Here is a 16595-nt window from a genome sequence, read left to right on the forward strand (position 1 = left end):
TACTTCTACTCTATACCAGCTATTCTCTAGTTCCAGCTTATCAGTTTTGAGGATTTTGCTGTTTTTGTAAGGGGTTTGGGCTGTTGGATAAAACAAGACAAATGAAGATGCGACATTGAGCTTAAGTAATTGCTGATGGGCTTTTATTTTGTTTTATGTAATTTCATAGACCAAGTGATAATCGGTTGACAAAGAAATACTTTAAAGTGCTCATATTATGCTCATTTTCAGGTTCATAACTGTATTTAGAGGTTGTACCAGAATAGGTTTATGTGGTTTAATTTTCAGAAAACACCATATATTTGTTGTACTGCACATTGCTGCAGCTCCTCTTTTCACCCTGTGTGTTGAGCTCTCTGTTTTAGCTACAGAGTGAGGCATCTCACTTCTGTACCATCTTTGTTGAGAGTCACACATGCGCAGTAAGTACTGCTAGCTAATCAGTTGCAGAGTATGAGGGAGTGCCACGCTAGCAGCTAGGCGAGCATTATAACCAAGGGGGTAAGCGTCTCCTCACAACCCGAACCTCCTATGGCGCCATTTTGATGCTAATAAGCCATCACCTCCCGTTAGCATTCCATTGACTGCCATTCATTCATCATCTTCATCACTTTGACAGCAAATAACTTTACATCTGAAGCGTTTAAAGACGTTATTTGTCCATTGTTTATTTCTAAAGAAACACGACAATGTATAAAAGGCTCCATTACCTTATACCTCACGTTAAGGCTACGTAGCAGACGTTTTTGTAAAAATAGGCTAACGATTGTGTCATAACCACGCGACTTACTGTCACATAGTAGAGGGATTACCGTATAGTACAGGAGAAGCTCGCAGGCAGTTTTGTCTCACATTAGCTGTTTAGGTTTAATTACTAATGTTAACTAGCATTTTAGTTAGCAATAATTAGCCTAAGTCCATGTTGTCTCCTTACATATACCTACGCTCTCCGTCTCTGTAAGATTGGGAATGATTGAGATTTCTCTTGGCACAGCTACCAGAAGACTTATAACATTCAGACAGGTTGCTCACGCCACATCTACGTCTTCAAGCTCAGTTGGAGGCTGCGCAGTAACGCTCAGCCATCACCGGAAAAGTGCTTCTAATGGCCTTCACTGGTCTCCGTCCAGAGCAACGGGATCTGTTGGTCCATTCTTATATACTGTCTATGATTATAACGTGTGTTACAAAGTGATGTACGTTTCTAAGTCCCTTTGGGCTTTTTCACTTTGTAAACCTATAACGTGCACAAAAATATATATAGCACTATAAAGGCAAGGGGGAAAGCCAAAAAGCATAATATGAGCACATTAATAGTTGTATTATGTAACTTATTAAGAAAGTATTGCGTAAAAGAAGCATCAAAAGCATTACAAACAAAAACGGCACACTAATGAATATATTTAGAGAATTTATTTGCCATTTCTGACACAGATTACACAACTCAATATTTCAGTTGATCATGTAAATTATCTTTTATACAGTAGCAGAGGCATGTAAATAAATATACATAAAAAATACAAAACAGAAAAGTAATGCTTCCAAATATGGAAGAAATGATCTAGAACTGTGTGCCTTACTTTTTTATTTTTTTTTATTTTCAGCAGGCTTGAAAATACACTCTCAAACGGCTAAAATGTGGAGACTCAATGAACAATATCTGTTTGAGTGAAGATCCTTGCTTAATAACTTAATGAATATCAGATCATAAATTCCAACGTACACTTCTGCTAAAGAGATAAAATCATAATTATTCTTTTGGATTACAACAATTATTTTATTGCACTTTCCAGAACCATATTATGCAGTTAGGCCAGTGACTACACACTGTTAGTGGAAAGCCAGCGCCTGCTCCACGTAGTGGGTCTTTCTTCAAGTTAATGAAGCACTTTTTACAGAATATTTGCTAGAAAAGGGACCCAGAGGTTTAGGGAAAAGAGATATGCACATACAGTATATATGGATCAGGCCGCCTTGGACAGGCACAAGACATTCACAGTTCTTCTCTACATGATGCATAAATACAAAAAAACATTTGTAACCACAGATTCTATAGTTCGTCTGGAGTGTTTGCAATAAAACAGCAATCACTTAAATTTAAAAGAAGTTTGATATACAGTGTGTGCTATCATTGATGTGGGCCTGTTATTGCTGGTTGAACTTTGTATCGCACTCTCATGATCAAACAGAGAAGACTTTCATAAACAGTAGATATAGATTAACACAGTCACTGGTTGTAAATGAAAAGTTGTAAAAGAGTTGGAAAACCAAAAATAAAATATATTGCCATACAGGAAATATTACTAATTTATAATAACTAATTTATATTATATGCCGAACCTTTCTTAAAAAGAGTGAATGTTTGTAGTTAAAACATGGAAAACCTTTTGGTTTTGCAATAAAATATATATATATATACACACATATAACTGTTTTCTTCTACACAGTAAAGTAAAACTTTGATCTTCAGTTTTTGAGGACAAGCCGGTCAAAAAAACATTGTGTTAAAGCATACCATAGTTAACTGTTTGGTCCAAGTATCACTATTAGTGTAAAAATATTGAAATGCCATTCTTTCTTCTTTCAAAGAAGAGATATGAAATACAAATTATTATTAGTATAGCTATTCATCTGTCTAATCCAAAGTTGCTAATGCTTAAAGCAGAATGTTTTACTTTTTTTGACCCTTGTTTCCGCAAGTGCAATTGAGCATTCACATGAAAATAACAATGCATGGTGAACTTTGAACAGTTTTAACAAATGTAGACATTTAATGAAGGCATCAACCTTAACGGCTAGCGCCCTGGCCAAAAGTCCAAACAAGTGAGATGCTTTTCTGGTTTTTGATAAAGCTGGCTCTTGCCAACGCTGCTGCCGTCCAAACTGCCTTTCGAACCTCAGGCACTTCTCTTCATGTCACTTCACCAGTAGCTGTGACAGTGATGTTTCATGACCCCAGAGAGCATCCATACTTGGCGAACATGTTTTATAGTTTTGGGTGGTTGAGGCAGAAGAGTAGGGCCAGTGGTGTTGTAACATGAGAGTCCCCATATGTACACTTTTAATGCACAAGATTCCTCAAGATCTGCCCCCCCCCCCCCTTGCATTCATGTCCACTTTGTCAGTTAGATCCTCTTATCGGGCTCTGTAACGTCCCCCCAAAACAGGCTGCTCCGGTGTGGTCCCTCTGTCAAGATAAGACTCTCAATCCAGAGCTTGTGTTTTGTGTCTCTTGTTAGTTCCCGGGACAGAAGGGCAGAGATGTTGGCGTTCACATGAAGGAGTGGTCTGCTGGAGGGCCATAAGAGAAGCCTGGAAAAGCCCCAGCTGCTTCCTTGATGCTGCTGGTCGCAGCCAGGGTGTCGTTGCACAGAGAGGAGGACACTGGCAGGTGGGTGAACTCGGGGTCAAAGTGTCGGAGGTCTGTGGGACCGCTCTGTGAAACCAAGCAGGAAGGACATGAATTAAATGTCGAGACACTAGTTTTGTGTTAGGCATTATACTACTGTATTTCGGTAATTGGCTGATTGTTTAGGTCGTTGATCATGCACGAATGCCAAACATTCGCTGGTTCCAGTGAAACAGTTAGTCCATTACTCAGCAACAATTGTGTTTGTTCAGCTTCTGAAATGTGCATATTTTCTGGTTTTCTTTGTCTCCTATGATTCTAAACATTTTTTGGGGTATAGGACTGTTGGTCAGACGCAACAAGACATTTGAAGACACCGCAATGGGCTTTGGGAAACTAATGTAATCGAATAATTGTGAGTAATAGATTAAATCAGTGATCTTCAACAGGGGGTCTGGGACCCCTAGGGGGTCCTCAAAGTTAGTGCAGGAAGGTGGGGGGGGGGGGCACCAAATTATGTAAAAATGTATTTTCAAAAGTTAAAATAAGTCTGAAAATATACATTAATATGAATACAACATTTTAATAGCATAGATAAATTAGTCTTTTTGTGAAAAGAAAATGATTTACACATTGAAGGTAAGCTTACTATAGGTAATGGTAGCCATACCGTTAAGCTTAAGGAGCCGCTGTGCCTTCCAGATGTATGTTTAACATTAAAACATGATGCATGAATAATATCCATTTCTTTTTATCCATTCTGCCCAATTTAATATGCAACTCAACTGTATACAATATATGCGGTAGGGGGTCCCTACTCACTCTCTCTTTCAGCTAAGGGGTCCCTGGCCTTAAAGACGTTGAAGACCCCTGGATTAAATGAACCAAAATATTTTTTACTCGCAGCCCTGTATGATTATAAATTGAATATTAGTTTTTTGGACAATTGGTTCTGACTGACGAGTTGAAGACGTCACATAGCGCTCCGGGAAACTGTAGCCATTTTTGACAATTTTCTGACATTATACAGACAAAAATGAATAGAGAGTGAAAAAACCGTCAGTTGCAGCCTTAGTTTCAACTTACCACTGAGGGGGCGAATGGAGGTGTGATCTTCTTGGCCATCAGGTCCTCCCAGTTGATTGGAGAGAAGAAGGAATGGAACTTGAGTTCAAGCTGGAGGGGAAAAGAATTCAGAATCAACAGATTGCCAGCGTCACAACAGGCTTCACGTATCTCTAATGGGTTTTCATGTAATGTGTTCCTTAGGTTCAGCTGTGTGCACTTACAAAGTCGTCCTTCACTCCCAGCCTCTTGGTGCGGTCCTTCTGCAGAAGCCCCTCAAGCAGTTCCCTGCCTGAGTTTGACACATTGGGCTTGAGCACAGGAGCATTGTGCAGGATGTTGTTGTACATCTCAGCTGTGTTGCGACTGTAGAACGGGGGCTATAAAGCAAAAGTGTAAAACAACTAATTATTAAATACTTTTTAAATAATTTTTCATACATAAACAAGCAGAAGATTTGCACTAAGAGGCAGATTTCACTTACAAGTCCATAGAGCATCTCGTAGAGCACCGATCCCAGACACCACCAGTCAACTGTGCGGTCGTACGCCTGCTTCTGGAGAACCTCAGGGGCCAAGTACTGAGAGGAAAGCAACAAGAAAGTGTTAACCCATTGTACGACAATTATGATAAGTCCTTGGTGGAGTTTCTGTATAAATGATAAGGATGTGTGAAAGTCTAGAGATTTGTTTTGTACCTCTGGTGTCCCGCAGAAGGTTGTTGTTGTTCCATTGGCCTCAAGGCCTTCTTTGCAGAGGCCAAAGTCTGTGAGGACAATATGACCCTGTGAGTCTAACAGGATGTTTTCAGGCTTCAGGTCCCTGTAAAGAAGAATAAAAGCTTTAAATAAATGACTTCAAAGTAACTCCTATAAACGTCCTCCTTCAGTTCAGTTCAGCACAGGTCATGTTTTCAATTGTCCACTAGGGGGTGCTGTAGGATCGCTCATTACCTGTACACAATGTGCAGGGAGTGGAGGTAGCCAAGTGCACTTGCTATTTCAGCAGCATAGAACCTGGCTCTGGGCTCCAGGAACACCCTCTCTCTCTGGAGATGGTAGAACAGCTGCAGAGACAACAGGCATATGTCAACATCAACTTGAAAACAATACTTGGATAGTCTGACCTGATTTCTGGGTGTTGTGAGATTTTAAATTACCTCTCCACCGTTGACATAGTCGAGTACAAAGTACAGCTTGTCAGTAGTCTGGAAGGAGTAGTGCAGCCCCACCAGGAAGGGATGCTTGATGTTCTTCATCAGCACACTGCGCTCGGCCATGATATGCTTTTGCTGGAAGGAATATATAGAAGTTAATATAATGCTGTATTTATCACAATGACATTATACATTGTGAAACAGAAGAAATGTGGTGTACATGGTAATTCATCTTGATCTCTGCAGTTTCACTTGTAGTTCATAGTGATAGGAAAACACACCTCTTTCTTCTTCATGATGATTTTCTTCTGTAGCACCTTGACAGCGTAATATTTGGCGGACTCCTTGTGTCGAGCCAGCAGAACCTGTTATAGAGCAAACATTTGCATCAGTGGTGGTGTTCCAGCGGTGATAGGCGTGAGCAGATACCAGTTAAGTTGGTTAAATAAAAGAGAAGTTAGACAGACTCACCTTTCCAAAGCTGCCTTTGCCGATGATTCTGAGGTAGTCAAAATCACATGGTTTGATCCTAATGTAGAGAAACAACCAGATAATTAGGATTTTTGTTGACACGTGTTGAGGTCTACATATTTTACAAAATTGTTTACATTTTAAAAGATATTTTATAAGGCTACTTACTGAGTTTCCTCAGCCAGTGAACTTCGTGAATGTAGGTACAGCTGAAAGATATGAAATGGGGAAATTTTATAAATACGCTGCCATATTTTGTAAAGAAAATGAGTCAAATAGTCAGTGAACAGTTTCTGCTTACCGGATGTTCTGGAAGTTCATCATTTAGTTCATCAACATCCTCGTTTTGATTCTCATCACTCTTCAGGAAGTTGTTTACTTCAACACTGGAAAAAAAGAAACATGGTCATAAGATTCATTTTAACATCAGCTACAGTATAAAACTTTTACAATATGATGTGACTATGTTTTTTATATTTAGTAATTCAATATGAAGGACTGCATTTTAATTTTGTCGCACAGGGAAATCCCAGGATCTTAAGCCGTTTGTGTGACTGAAAAGCTGAATGAACGCTCCCTGCTGGGGTGTGAATGACTGAAACATCCAGACAAGTGAAGTTAAGGACACGGTCATCCCCATGTACTGTAACGGCCTAACCTGTCTGAGAAAAAGCTTAGACCGCTGACCCATGACAAAAGGGTTCAGGCGGCTCTGCAGGACTCAGCGGTCCAGATCACACCACCTTTCCTTCTGAAACTTCTGAAGGGAGCAGGTGTAGCGCACACACCGGTTGTATTTTTCCACAGCACCAGATCCCGACCTGGGAGTTCAGGATGTGATAGGATGAGCCATGTATCAAGTAATAACTGAATTACCGGTTTATCCGTGTCTAGGGTACATAAGGGATTTGCTACAAAGGTGATTAGGCATTGGAGAGGAGGTTGTTACAACAGGCTCTCATGAAAGGACTATTCTTGCACCTGGCTTCTTGGACCCAGATTATGTTTTCACACAGAATGTCCTGCCAAACTCAGGTGGCTGATTGGATTGGCCAGTGCACACTTAAGGCCAATTTTCCATTCAAATCTAAATGTCTTTCACCCCTTGTGGAATATCTTTTTTTATAGAAATACTCACTGTTGGCAGATATGTGGGGTAGACACCAGCTTCTGGATGAAGTCATTCAACCCCATTTTTCTCTCCTTGATGAAAGCTGCAAAGGGGGGGGGGAGAGAGAGAGAGAGAGAGAGAATATGGTAATAAATGATATGTCAGTTTGAGTATCATTGACCACACATGATACAAAGATTTTTGTCTTCCATTAGAGAAGAACTATCAGTTGTCGGAGCTGTAATCCGCTGTTCCAAATATCATGTTATACAGTGAAGGGTAGGTTTGCCTGTTGGACCTCTAAAGCTGCGGGCTTATAGGTTATGCAACCATTGGGTCACTCATTCGTGTGAGCCAACAAAGCATTTTCCATCCTAGATTCTTATTACAACGCAAATAGCCAGTTTTGAGATATTAATGCAGATATCTTATTATTTCTTGTGATTTTTTTTAAACAAAATGTCTCTAAAATTAGAACAAAAAAGCACTTTGCAATGAGGTTAAAGTCATCTCTTGACAGCCGTTTGGCGTACTGATCAACACATCAATAACGCTCAGTTCGCTTCACTAATCAGTACATACGCAGCTTCAGTGATGAATAGGCTATAAGTTGTGATAATTGTATTGTTTTTGTCGCTCACCAGTGAGAACGGTGACAATCCCCCTCATTTTGCAGTAAGTTATATCGCATCCAGCTTCAGTCACTGCCATGTTTATCGATAAACGAATATCCAATAAAAAACACGTAGAAAAAAAACAAGAATAATAGTTCCCGTACGATCCTGTAAACGTCAGTTATCGGCGTGTCAAAACTGTTAAAAAGCTCAACCGACCGCGCTCTGCTCTGAATTGCAGCTGCCCACACTGCGCGAGCCAGCCAGTTTATATATATATGGAGCACGTGGTACTTTTCTTTTTTATGTGACGCCCATTTATTTCCGTCACGCGCGTAACCATGGCAACTGCGTGACATCACGGGATTCCGCTGCAGCCATATCTGCCCATTCTGCCTGGAGGGGGAGGATGACGAGAGAGCTCACCGCAGAGGAGGAAGAGGAGGCGTTGAGAGGAAGTCCTCCCACCACCACCTCTTCATCATTTTCTCTCAATGGAAAGCTCCAACTGACTGTTATCACCTATAACAAAAGGGATTAAAGTCAAGTTATGAAGAGAGGGGGAAACAATTGCAATCACACCAGCAGGAGCTGATACACTTTTTTTTTCCTGGTATCCTGACTGCATGCAGACCCCCAAAGTGTGCTGCGTTTGGCTGCTCACTGCAGTCGTTTTATTTTGAAAGGACGTTGAGAAAATGTCACGATTGCTGCATTCCAGCTTCTGCCTGCCTGTAAACGGCTGCAGTTTCTGACCCACATACAGGCTATGAAACGCATGATAAAAAGAAAAGAAAAATACCAATTGTGCATACACATTACCTCTATCTAATCCATGCAATTTGCAAAAATATCCATTATCGGTGGCTGATGAGGTCAAGGTTATAATGGTGAATTATATAAATTCAGATAAATTACACATGACATCATGCTCTTCTAAGCCGAAGCAATGATCAGTCCAGCTGTCGTAGATGTGGTCCACTAACCCGGTAAGTTATGTAACTGTGCCATAATGCAGATAGCTATACTGCCTGGGGAGGAGAGTGAGCTGCATAGGAAATTTTCCAGTTAGTGTTTGTGATTTTTAAGCAGGTATCTGTTGATTAAAGGGTTGTTTGATCACTCGCAGAGCAATTATGGCTTTTGAATGACTGTCTATTAGTGTGTCACTTTAGCTCACTGTATATCAGAGGGAAATATTGTACTTTTTCATCGCACTACAATTATTTGACAGCTTTAGTTACTTTACAGAAAAAAGAGAAACATTTTACATACAAAATGTGATTCATATCCTATCATCAGAACTAATACCATAGGTTGATTAATTGATTAGCAAAAAAGTATGAACAAAATGCCAAACTTTTGGTTTGACAGTTTGGTCAAACGCCACAAAATATTTTTTGATCGCCTTCGGCACTTTTTCACTGTTTCACTGCAGATTGAACGATAATGAGAATCGTTATTCACATCCATAATTGCTATAAATTAAACTCTCCAACCAATAGCATAAAAAATAGTTAAATAAGCTACAAGCTACTAACACATTAATGCATCAGTAATAATAATCAAATGACATAATATATTAAAAGGTTAACACTCATAGTGGTCTTTTTCTTTTATTGTCAGCTACCTTAACTTGATACTTAAAGGTCCCATGGCATGAACATTTCACTTTATGAGGTTTTTTAACATTAATGTGAGTTCCCCCAGCCTGCCTATGGTCCCCCAGTGGCTAGAAATGGTGATAGGTGTAAACCGAGCCCTGGGTATCCTGCTCTGCCTTTGAGAAAATTAAAGCTCAGATGGGCCGATCTGGAATCTTCCCTTTATGATGTCATAAGGGGAAAGGTTACCTCCCCTTTCTCTGCTTTGCCCACCCAGAGAATTTGGCCCACCCATGAGAAAGAGAGAGACATCATGGTTTGCAAACACGCAAAGTGGCAGTTGGTCAAGGCCACACCCCCACCCTCCACCTAATAGTAATTTCAAAGACTTCTGCTCGTAATGGAGTATTTTACACTGGAATTGATGTTGGTGGGCTGCAACTAACATTATTTTTCAATTCCGATTAATCTGCTGAATATCTTTTCAATTATTTGGTTAATCCTTTTGTCTATAAAATGTCAGAAAACTGGCCAAACGGCCAAAAATGGCCTTTATAATTTCTGACAGCCCAATGGGGCCGTCTTCAAATGTCATGTTTTGTCCGGCCAACAGTCCAAGACCCAAAGGTTTTCAGATTATTATCATGTACTGTATGACAAAGAATATCATCAAATCCTCACATTTGAGAAGCTGGAACCATCAAATGTTTGGCAATCAACTCATCAATAAAATCAACTGGTCGCTGCCGTTTTACTGCTTTTACTTTACTAAAGGATCGGAGTACTTCTTCCGCCACTGGTCTCTGCTTCAGTCCTCAGAGATTCATTCATCTGTCACAGGGAAACTCCTGGGTTTTGTCCCCAGTTTGACACGTGACAGTCCGGCATAATTTAAATGAAGTGAGACTTCACAGGACCGGTTGTTCTTGTATTGGGGAAAGAGGAAGTGCCTTATCTGTGGCATGGGCCCAAACCGAAACTAGCTGGCACTAGAGCCAGCCAGCAGCGTATTATGTTCTACTCTGGAAAGCTTCCTGAGCAAACACTCACAGCTCAGCTCTGGCTCACAGAAACACAACAGATCCAATTGCATGACAGCGACTCCTCTCAGCAGGCTTTGTGTGAGGCCTTTTCTTCACCTCATGCAGTTTTTCTCTGAATTATTCATGTGTATCATGGTATCATCTCTGGTACAAACATGACTTGGGCAGTCCCCTCAAACATTATCATTGCTCTGCCCATCCTGTTTTGAATTTGATTGTGATTTGCATTTCTCTGTTGTGATGGAACAAAAAATTCAGGTGCTGTAGAGCAAAACACAGCTGGTTGATGAGGTGTTTCCTCTCTCTAAATTATGGTTCATGAGTAAGAAGTGTGAAAGTAATCTCACATTTACGTCAGTCTGACTAGGGCCTTTCCTGTTGTGATAAAGAAAGATTATCTGTCCCGTAGAAGGTTTCATGTCGTTTAGAATTAACTGAAAATGCAGTGTCTTTATGAATGTCTCTACGGTTCCAGATGAATCAGGTTTTATTTAGCACCCCGCTTCCCGTCGTTCTGTCCAGCCATGTGATTGATGCTGAGCACACAAGCAGCACTTCTGCTCGCTGACAAGCAGTCGTGAGAGTCACCTGCCAACACATCCTGTACAAGCCATTCCAACCCTCACAGGGTGCCAGCCTCGGTGTAGTACCACTTGTGCCACATAGGCTCTTTCTGGGACTGCAGGTTGGTGCGTGAGTTGCATCAAAAATACATTTTACATGATACACAATTTTCCCAAAAATAAGCAACTACCATATTTATTTGGATTATTAAAAGGAGGTACAACTTAGGAAACCGGTTAAAAATCTTTGTTATTGTACATTGTACCCAGATGGCTAGACAAGTCTTTTAAGCATTCTTCAGAACAGTTGTAAGGGTTGTTAAACAACCTTCTGGTAAAGATGGCAGGTATTTATTTGTCAGAAAATCAGATGCTTAACTTTGGGAATGAATGTAATACATGAGAAGCGAGACTTCTTCTACCTGCCTTGCCTCAAGTAGTGTGTAGGAGGCAGAAGAAGGTGGATCATTGAGCCATACAGGCAAACGGGTCCTCTGACCAACTGTAGGGCTGGCAGGAAAGCTGTTGGCTAATGAGGATGGAGGATCTCTACAATGTGGGTCTTGTTGACTTGCTTGGACTTGCTCTGAGGAGCGATCACAGCTTGGTGTGTTTCACACCCACACAGTCTTGCCAACATCATTAGCCTCTGTTCTCACTGGAGAACAGGTCTCTGCTAAAATTGCATTGCTCTCCAGTTCCTGTTTTTCGGCACTACGCGTTACTCATACAGAGAACCGCAGGGATGCAGACCGGAGGTGGCGTTCTGGTCCGACGCGCACTGCAGCCTCAAGGCCCAGCAAGTGGGAGCAGATTTTGGTTCATGGAAAAAAGAGTTTGATTTGCGCTTTCGTCTATGTTTCCCTGCTGAATTCCCAGGCAGGAGATGAGATGTGTTTTTTTTATTTTCTCCATTCTCCACGGGGGATTAAATGGCTGCCCATACGCCTGCTTCATCAGATAAAATAGAGGAAAGAAACATTTACTCTTTTATGTGATGACTCAGACACACAGACTGCTGCCAAAGTAAACAATTGAAGCATTACTTTCATTTGCTGCCAAGAAAGTGCGATGATCCTGCCTATTTCGAACCACAAAGCCTCTATTAATTATAGTAATGTGTTATTACTGCTATAATTACTGTCATGATGCTGAGCTTTGTCCTGATGCAGTCCGCTCTCCAGTCTAACATATTTCTGCTCTGCTAGACGTTACTCTGGTGCTCTATGTGACTCTATACAGCAGGTTTCCTGTGCATTACTGAAACAGTTCAGTAAAAAGGAAGCAGATTAAAATAAATACAGAGAAACCATTATCATTCAGACTCTCATTCACTAACTCCCATGTAGGCCACACATCATGAATCAGTGGACAGTGGTGACTTCCGTTATTTTATGTCGTTGCAGTTTCTCTGTTCATGGCCTTCATTGTGACAATTCGAAAGCAACAAGTGGCTTGACACGTGGAAAACAAATTTAGACTCTTCTTTGCAGTGAGCCTGCTTGTTAAACATCAATATTACCCTCTCTATAGATGCACACAGTCAAGCCTTAATCAAGCGAACACACTTGCACAAGTTATTAATTTATTCCAGTTTGTCGCCACCGCAAATCCAGCGTAAACCTCATGAGGTCAGTTATTGCTATGAGATATTCATCTGAAAAACCTCCGCTGAGAATCAATTGAGTGTGGCAGCTGGAAACAAACCAATTAATGAAGTGTGTTTAGATCAGGGATGGGCAACTGGCGACCCTCTTTATTACAAATGTTGTCCATCCCTGGTTTAGATGAGCTTGATGGTGTTTTAGCCTCCAATGTCTCCTTCCAGGCAGTGCTGCGACCGTTGGACTTCAAGGCACCTAACCCTAATCTTAACCCTAACCATAACCATAGCCTATAGCCTAATCCTAGTGCCTTCCAGGCAGCGCTGCCTGGAAGGAGACGTTGGGGGCTTAAAACACAGAGTGGCATTGTTTTATGGATTTGAACTGGGGGCCAATTTGTGGCCTTGCATGCCCAGAATCTTGTCAACAATGGCTAAAACAAGTTGTAGATGGTTGAAAATGAGGCGCGGTTGTCTCACTTCAAATCAAGCCAGGAACTGATTTCATTGTGGATATTTTAAGAGCCATGTCCAAACAGCTAGCTAAAGTTTTTCCAATTTGAAAATGAATGATGAAAGCTCAGCGAGTGGAGCATTTATTCAGTCAGGTGCAGGAAAATGTAAAGTTTTCAGTAATCTGAAACAGTCGGTTAAAGTCTGATCCAATCACGTGCAAAGTAATTTTAGGTCTGCGTCCACTTTCACGATGCCCTGAATCCAAAGAAATGCCTACTGAGCTTTTCTAGACCACAATGAGTAAAGTAAAGTTGATTGGCTGGCTTTGTGAGGCTACAAAATGGCCAAAATATGAGCATCTGTCCATGGCTAACACCCTGAAACATCAACAGAAATCCAGGTCTGGTGACAGTCTGAAAGGAATAGTTTGTCATTTTGAGAAATACTCTTATTTGCTTTTGGGAGTTAGATTATGTCATGTACTGTAAATTTAAAGCTGCAGCCAGTAGCTTTTTTATTTTTTTAACACATTGATCAACATGAGCACAAAGTCCTACATGTAAATGTGCCAGATTTAGCCATGCAGGCACATTTTCATCTGCAGTCCCTTTATGCTAAGTTTGTAGCTTAGCATAAAAATTGAAAACGTACAGAATATCTACAAAACTCAAAGTATAAAAGCAAGAAATTGTGGTTTTACGGGGGTTTATGTGCTGGACCATTTCCTGGCCGGGCACGGTAACTTCCTGGAGTCATCACAGTAAGGTTACCATGCAACCAAGGCCAATGAAACAAAGAAGATATAACCTGTTATTTAGTGAGCAGAGGTGCTGGTAAGCCTATTTTATTACCTTTGGATAGAGCGGGGCTAGCTATTCCCCTCTGTTTTCAGGCTAAATGCTAAGCTAAGCTAACCACCTGCTAGCTCTAGCTCCATATTTACCGTACAGACATGAGCAGAGGTTACATTTTCTCATCTAACTCTGCAAGAAAGCAAATAAACACCTTTCCCAAAATGTAGAACTGTTGCTTTAAGGTTAGAAGCCAATAAATAAGGGCAATTTCCATTCTTAGCCCTGCCTTTCCATCTGTATCTGTGGGAACAAAACTGTTTTTTTAGGCTTACACTGAATGCCAAAATCATCCGATACTTTCAGCCCTGATTACAATGTCAAGACCCGCGCAGCAGCTTTTATCCTCTCAGGTGACAAATGAGATGAGAAACAGGGGTGTTGCATGGAGGAGGTCTGCGTTTTGTCATTACAAAATTAACCAGACAATGCAAAAACAGACCGAGGAGTGCTGGATAATGCCTTTTGAATTTGGCACATCGATGTTGGTGCAGCTGCTTATTGTGTCTACAAAGCATTCTAAGCAGTGGCAGTGACATCGAAGCAAGCAGAGAGAATGACGAAAAGGAGGAGAGGGCTGAATAGTTAATAAACAGAGACACAAGAGTCACATGATTGAATAGGCAAAAACATTGACACTATTTAGAGCTGTTGAATCTCGACAAGAATGTTAACCCACAAATGAGGAAAAGTTGCACATCTCAAGGTGCATCTTCCTTTGCTGTGCTGCTGAGAGGCTGCACATTTATTCCCCAGACAGTCTCATAATACAGACAGTGAATTATAGGAGCGCCTACCTATGAAGGATTTCTTGCCGCTCTTCATGTCCTCCTCAGTGTTTGACTATATTTGTTATCGGGCACAGAGTCTCTGATGAATGAAGGTCTGTCTGCTGCAGAGCGTCCAGGTGATTGAGTGCGTTTGAGAGATGTAGTCCTCCTGTGAATGTGCCTCCCTATCCTTCTCTGTCCTTTTTTGTTTGTCTCTCTCACTGCAGCTCTGGTTGAAAAAGTCTTTTCGATTCACAAAATGCAAATAACTTTCCTGCTGCACTTCCCTCTTTCCTCTGCCGTTTCTTCCTCTTATCGCCCTGCCTGCGCTGCATCCAAATAGCTGAAACCAAAGATCTGTGACGCACCTGCTTTGCCTCCTCTATACACACCTCCCATCCCATCACCCCCACCCTCATCTGTTCTTTATCTACCTGGAGAGCCTCGAACAAAACAAAAGAAGGTGTCTGGTTACGGCTCCCGTGAGCGTGGGAGTCCCACCGGAGGGGAAACCAGTCTCCATGACAGGGGAACCACCTGAGGAGTACAGGGAACCGACAGGGAGGTGTTTAAATCTGCTTTTAATTGCTCACCGCTGCACAAGACATGTGTTTGCCACTCATCAGACTCCCTCACTTACTGTCTCTGAGGAGTAAGGGGATAAAATCATGTGGTTAGTCACACTGACAGCCCTTTTGCTTCGTTAGCTGTCTGCCTCTGGCTGTAAGCCATCAGATACAATGAGTTCTATATGATGAAGAGCGAGGTCTGTGAGGGGTTGACAAACAGGAGCGACAGCAACAGCATTGATGATTTAGGACGTTTGTCACACAGTGAGGTGCTGCGTTGAAGTATGATTTTGCTTTGGAAGCTGGACAAGTGAACTACAATCATACTGTATTTACATGATATACTTATAACAGGATGTGATAAGTTTGCAACCTGAAAAGCACTACAGCCTCAAGAAAAAAAAACAGTATCATATCAAAAAATTGGTATTTGCTCCATCACTGTTGCTCTTTATCATTAGGTGTTTGTGTTATTGTGTCTACCCTCTGTGTGCTGATAAGCTAAGAAAGAAAGGGAATTAAATGATCAGCAAATACAGTGTTAGATGTCTTTGCACTGATTCAGCTGTTCTCTGTTAGGAATAGTTTTTTATTCATGTGCAGCAGCACAGAAGGTTACATACATAAAATGCAATGCAGCAGTACATACAGATGGGTGCAGTTAAAGGAAAAATGTATATTTGTAAGATGTAAGCCTCCAGAACAGCTTCAATCCTTCTTGGCATAGACTCACTCTACAAGTCTCTGCATTGCTGATGAAAGAAGTCTCTCCAACTAACATGCATATGTACGACATTTTACCGCCCGTTCATTTTGCCTTTATTAATACTGAATCAAAAGCTTCTGACGCCCAGATCCCTGCCCTGCTGCTGAACTCCAACTTCACAGCAAACAGAAACTGCTCCTTCTTCCACCGACTAACGAGCATTATTTAAATTTGAAAACCATGAAAGGTCAAATAGAGTTTATGAATGCACTAATTCAAATGGACTGTAAAGCTTTCACTGAGTCATCTTATATCCGCAGCCCTGTGTTGAAATGAAGCAACTTCGCCAACAAACATATTTTGTCAGCCGGCTCAGCACCCTGAACAACTGACAGTTCACAGGGAAAGTGAAAACAAATACAGATTGATATCATGTAACGTGAGAAAAGACTGCAGGGATGTTTTCTTTTAAATAGAAATACTTTATTTTACAATGAGGCCGAAGCACAGGAATAATATGTGACACCACTGGGACTGGACAGATTTGCATGTAATTTAAATTAGGGCACAGTGCGAGCAGGGGAGGTGTAAGACAGATATGAGTTAGTGTGGAGTGACGCAGAAACAGGCCGATATGTTGATTCAGACGTGGTTATTTGTCACTG

The 16595-nt window shown here is 41.2% G+C and overlaps 1 protein-coding gene across 2 annotated transcripts; it reads right to left on the minus strand.

Annotated features, from left to right (window-relative positions):
• Positions 1-1398: 1398 nt before the first annotated feature.
• On the minus strand, positions 1399-14971 carry LOC144528827 (serine/threonine-protein kinase Sgk1). 2 transcript variants are annotated; one of them, XM_078267675.1, is made up of 13 exons: positions 14683-14971; positions 7179-7254; positions 6342-6426; positions 6209-6249; positions 6041-6098; positions 5851-5934; positions 5573-5704; positions 5367-5479; positions 5112-5235; positions 4899-4994; positions 4639-4794; positions 4436-4525; positions 1399-3436 (listed from the first exon to the last, which is right to left on the minus strand). In XM_078267675.1, the coding sequence occupies exons 1-13, from the start codon at positions 14708-14710 to the stop codon at positions 3272-3274; spliced, it is 1248 nt and encodes a 415-aa protein (XP_078123801.1). In that variant the 5' UTR covers positions 14711-14971; the 3' UTR covers positions 1399-3271. The 2 variants fall into 2 exon arrangements, with proteins under 2 accessions (XP_078123801.1, XP_078123800.1); XM_078267674.1 differs by lacking the exon at positions 14683-14971 and adding an exon at positions 7793-8031.
• Positions 14972-16595: the final 1624 nt, after the last annotated feature.

The sequence above is a fragment of the Sander vitreus genome, chromosome 14 (assembly GCF_031162955.1).
Source record: "Sander vitreus isolate 19-12246 chromosome 14, sanVit1, whole genome shotgun sequence".
Lineage (NCBI taxonomy): Eukaryota > Metazoa > Chordata > Actinopteri > Perciformes > Percidae > Sander > Sander vitreus.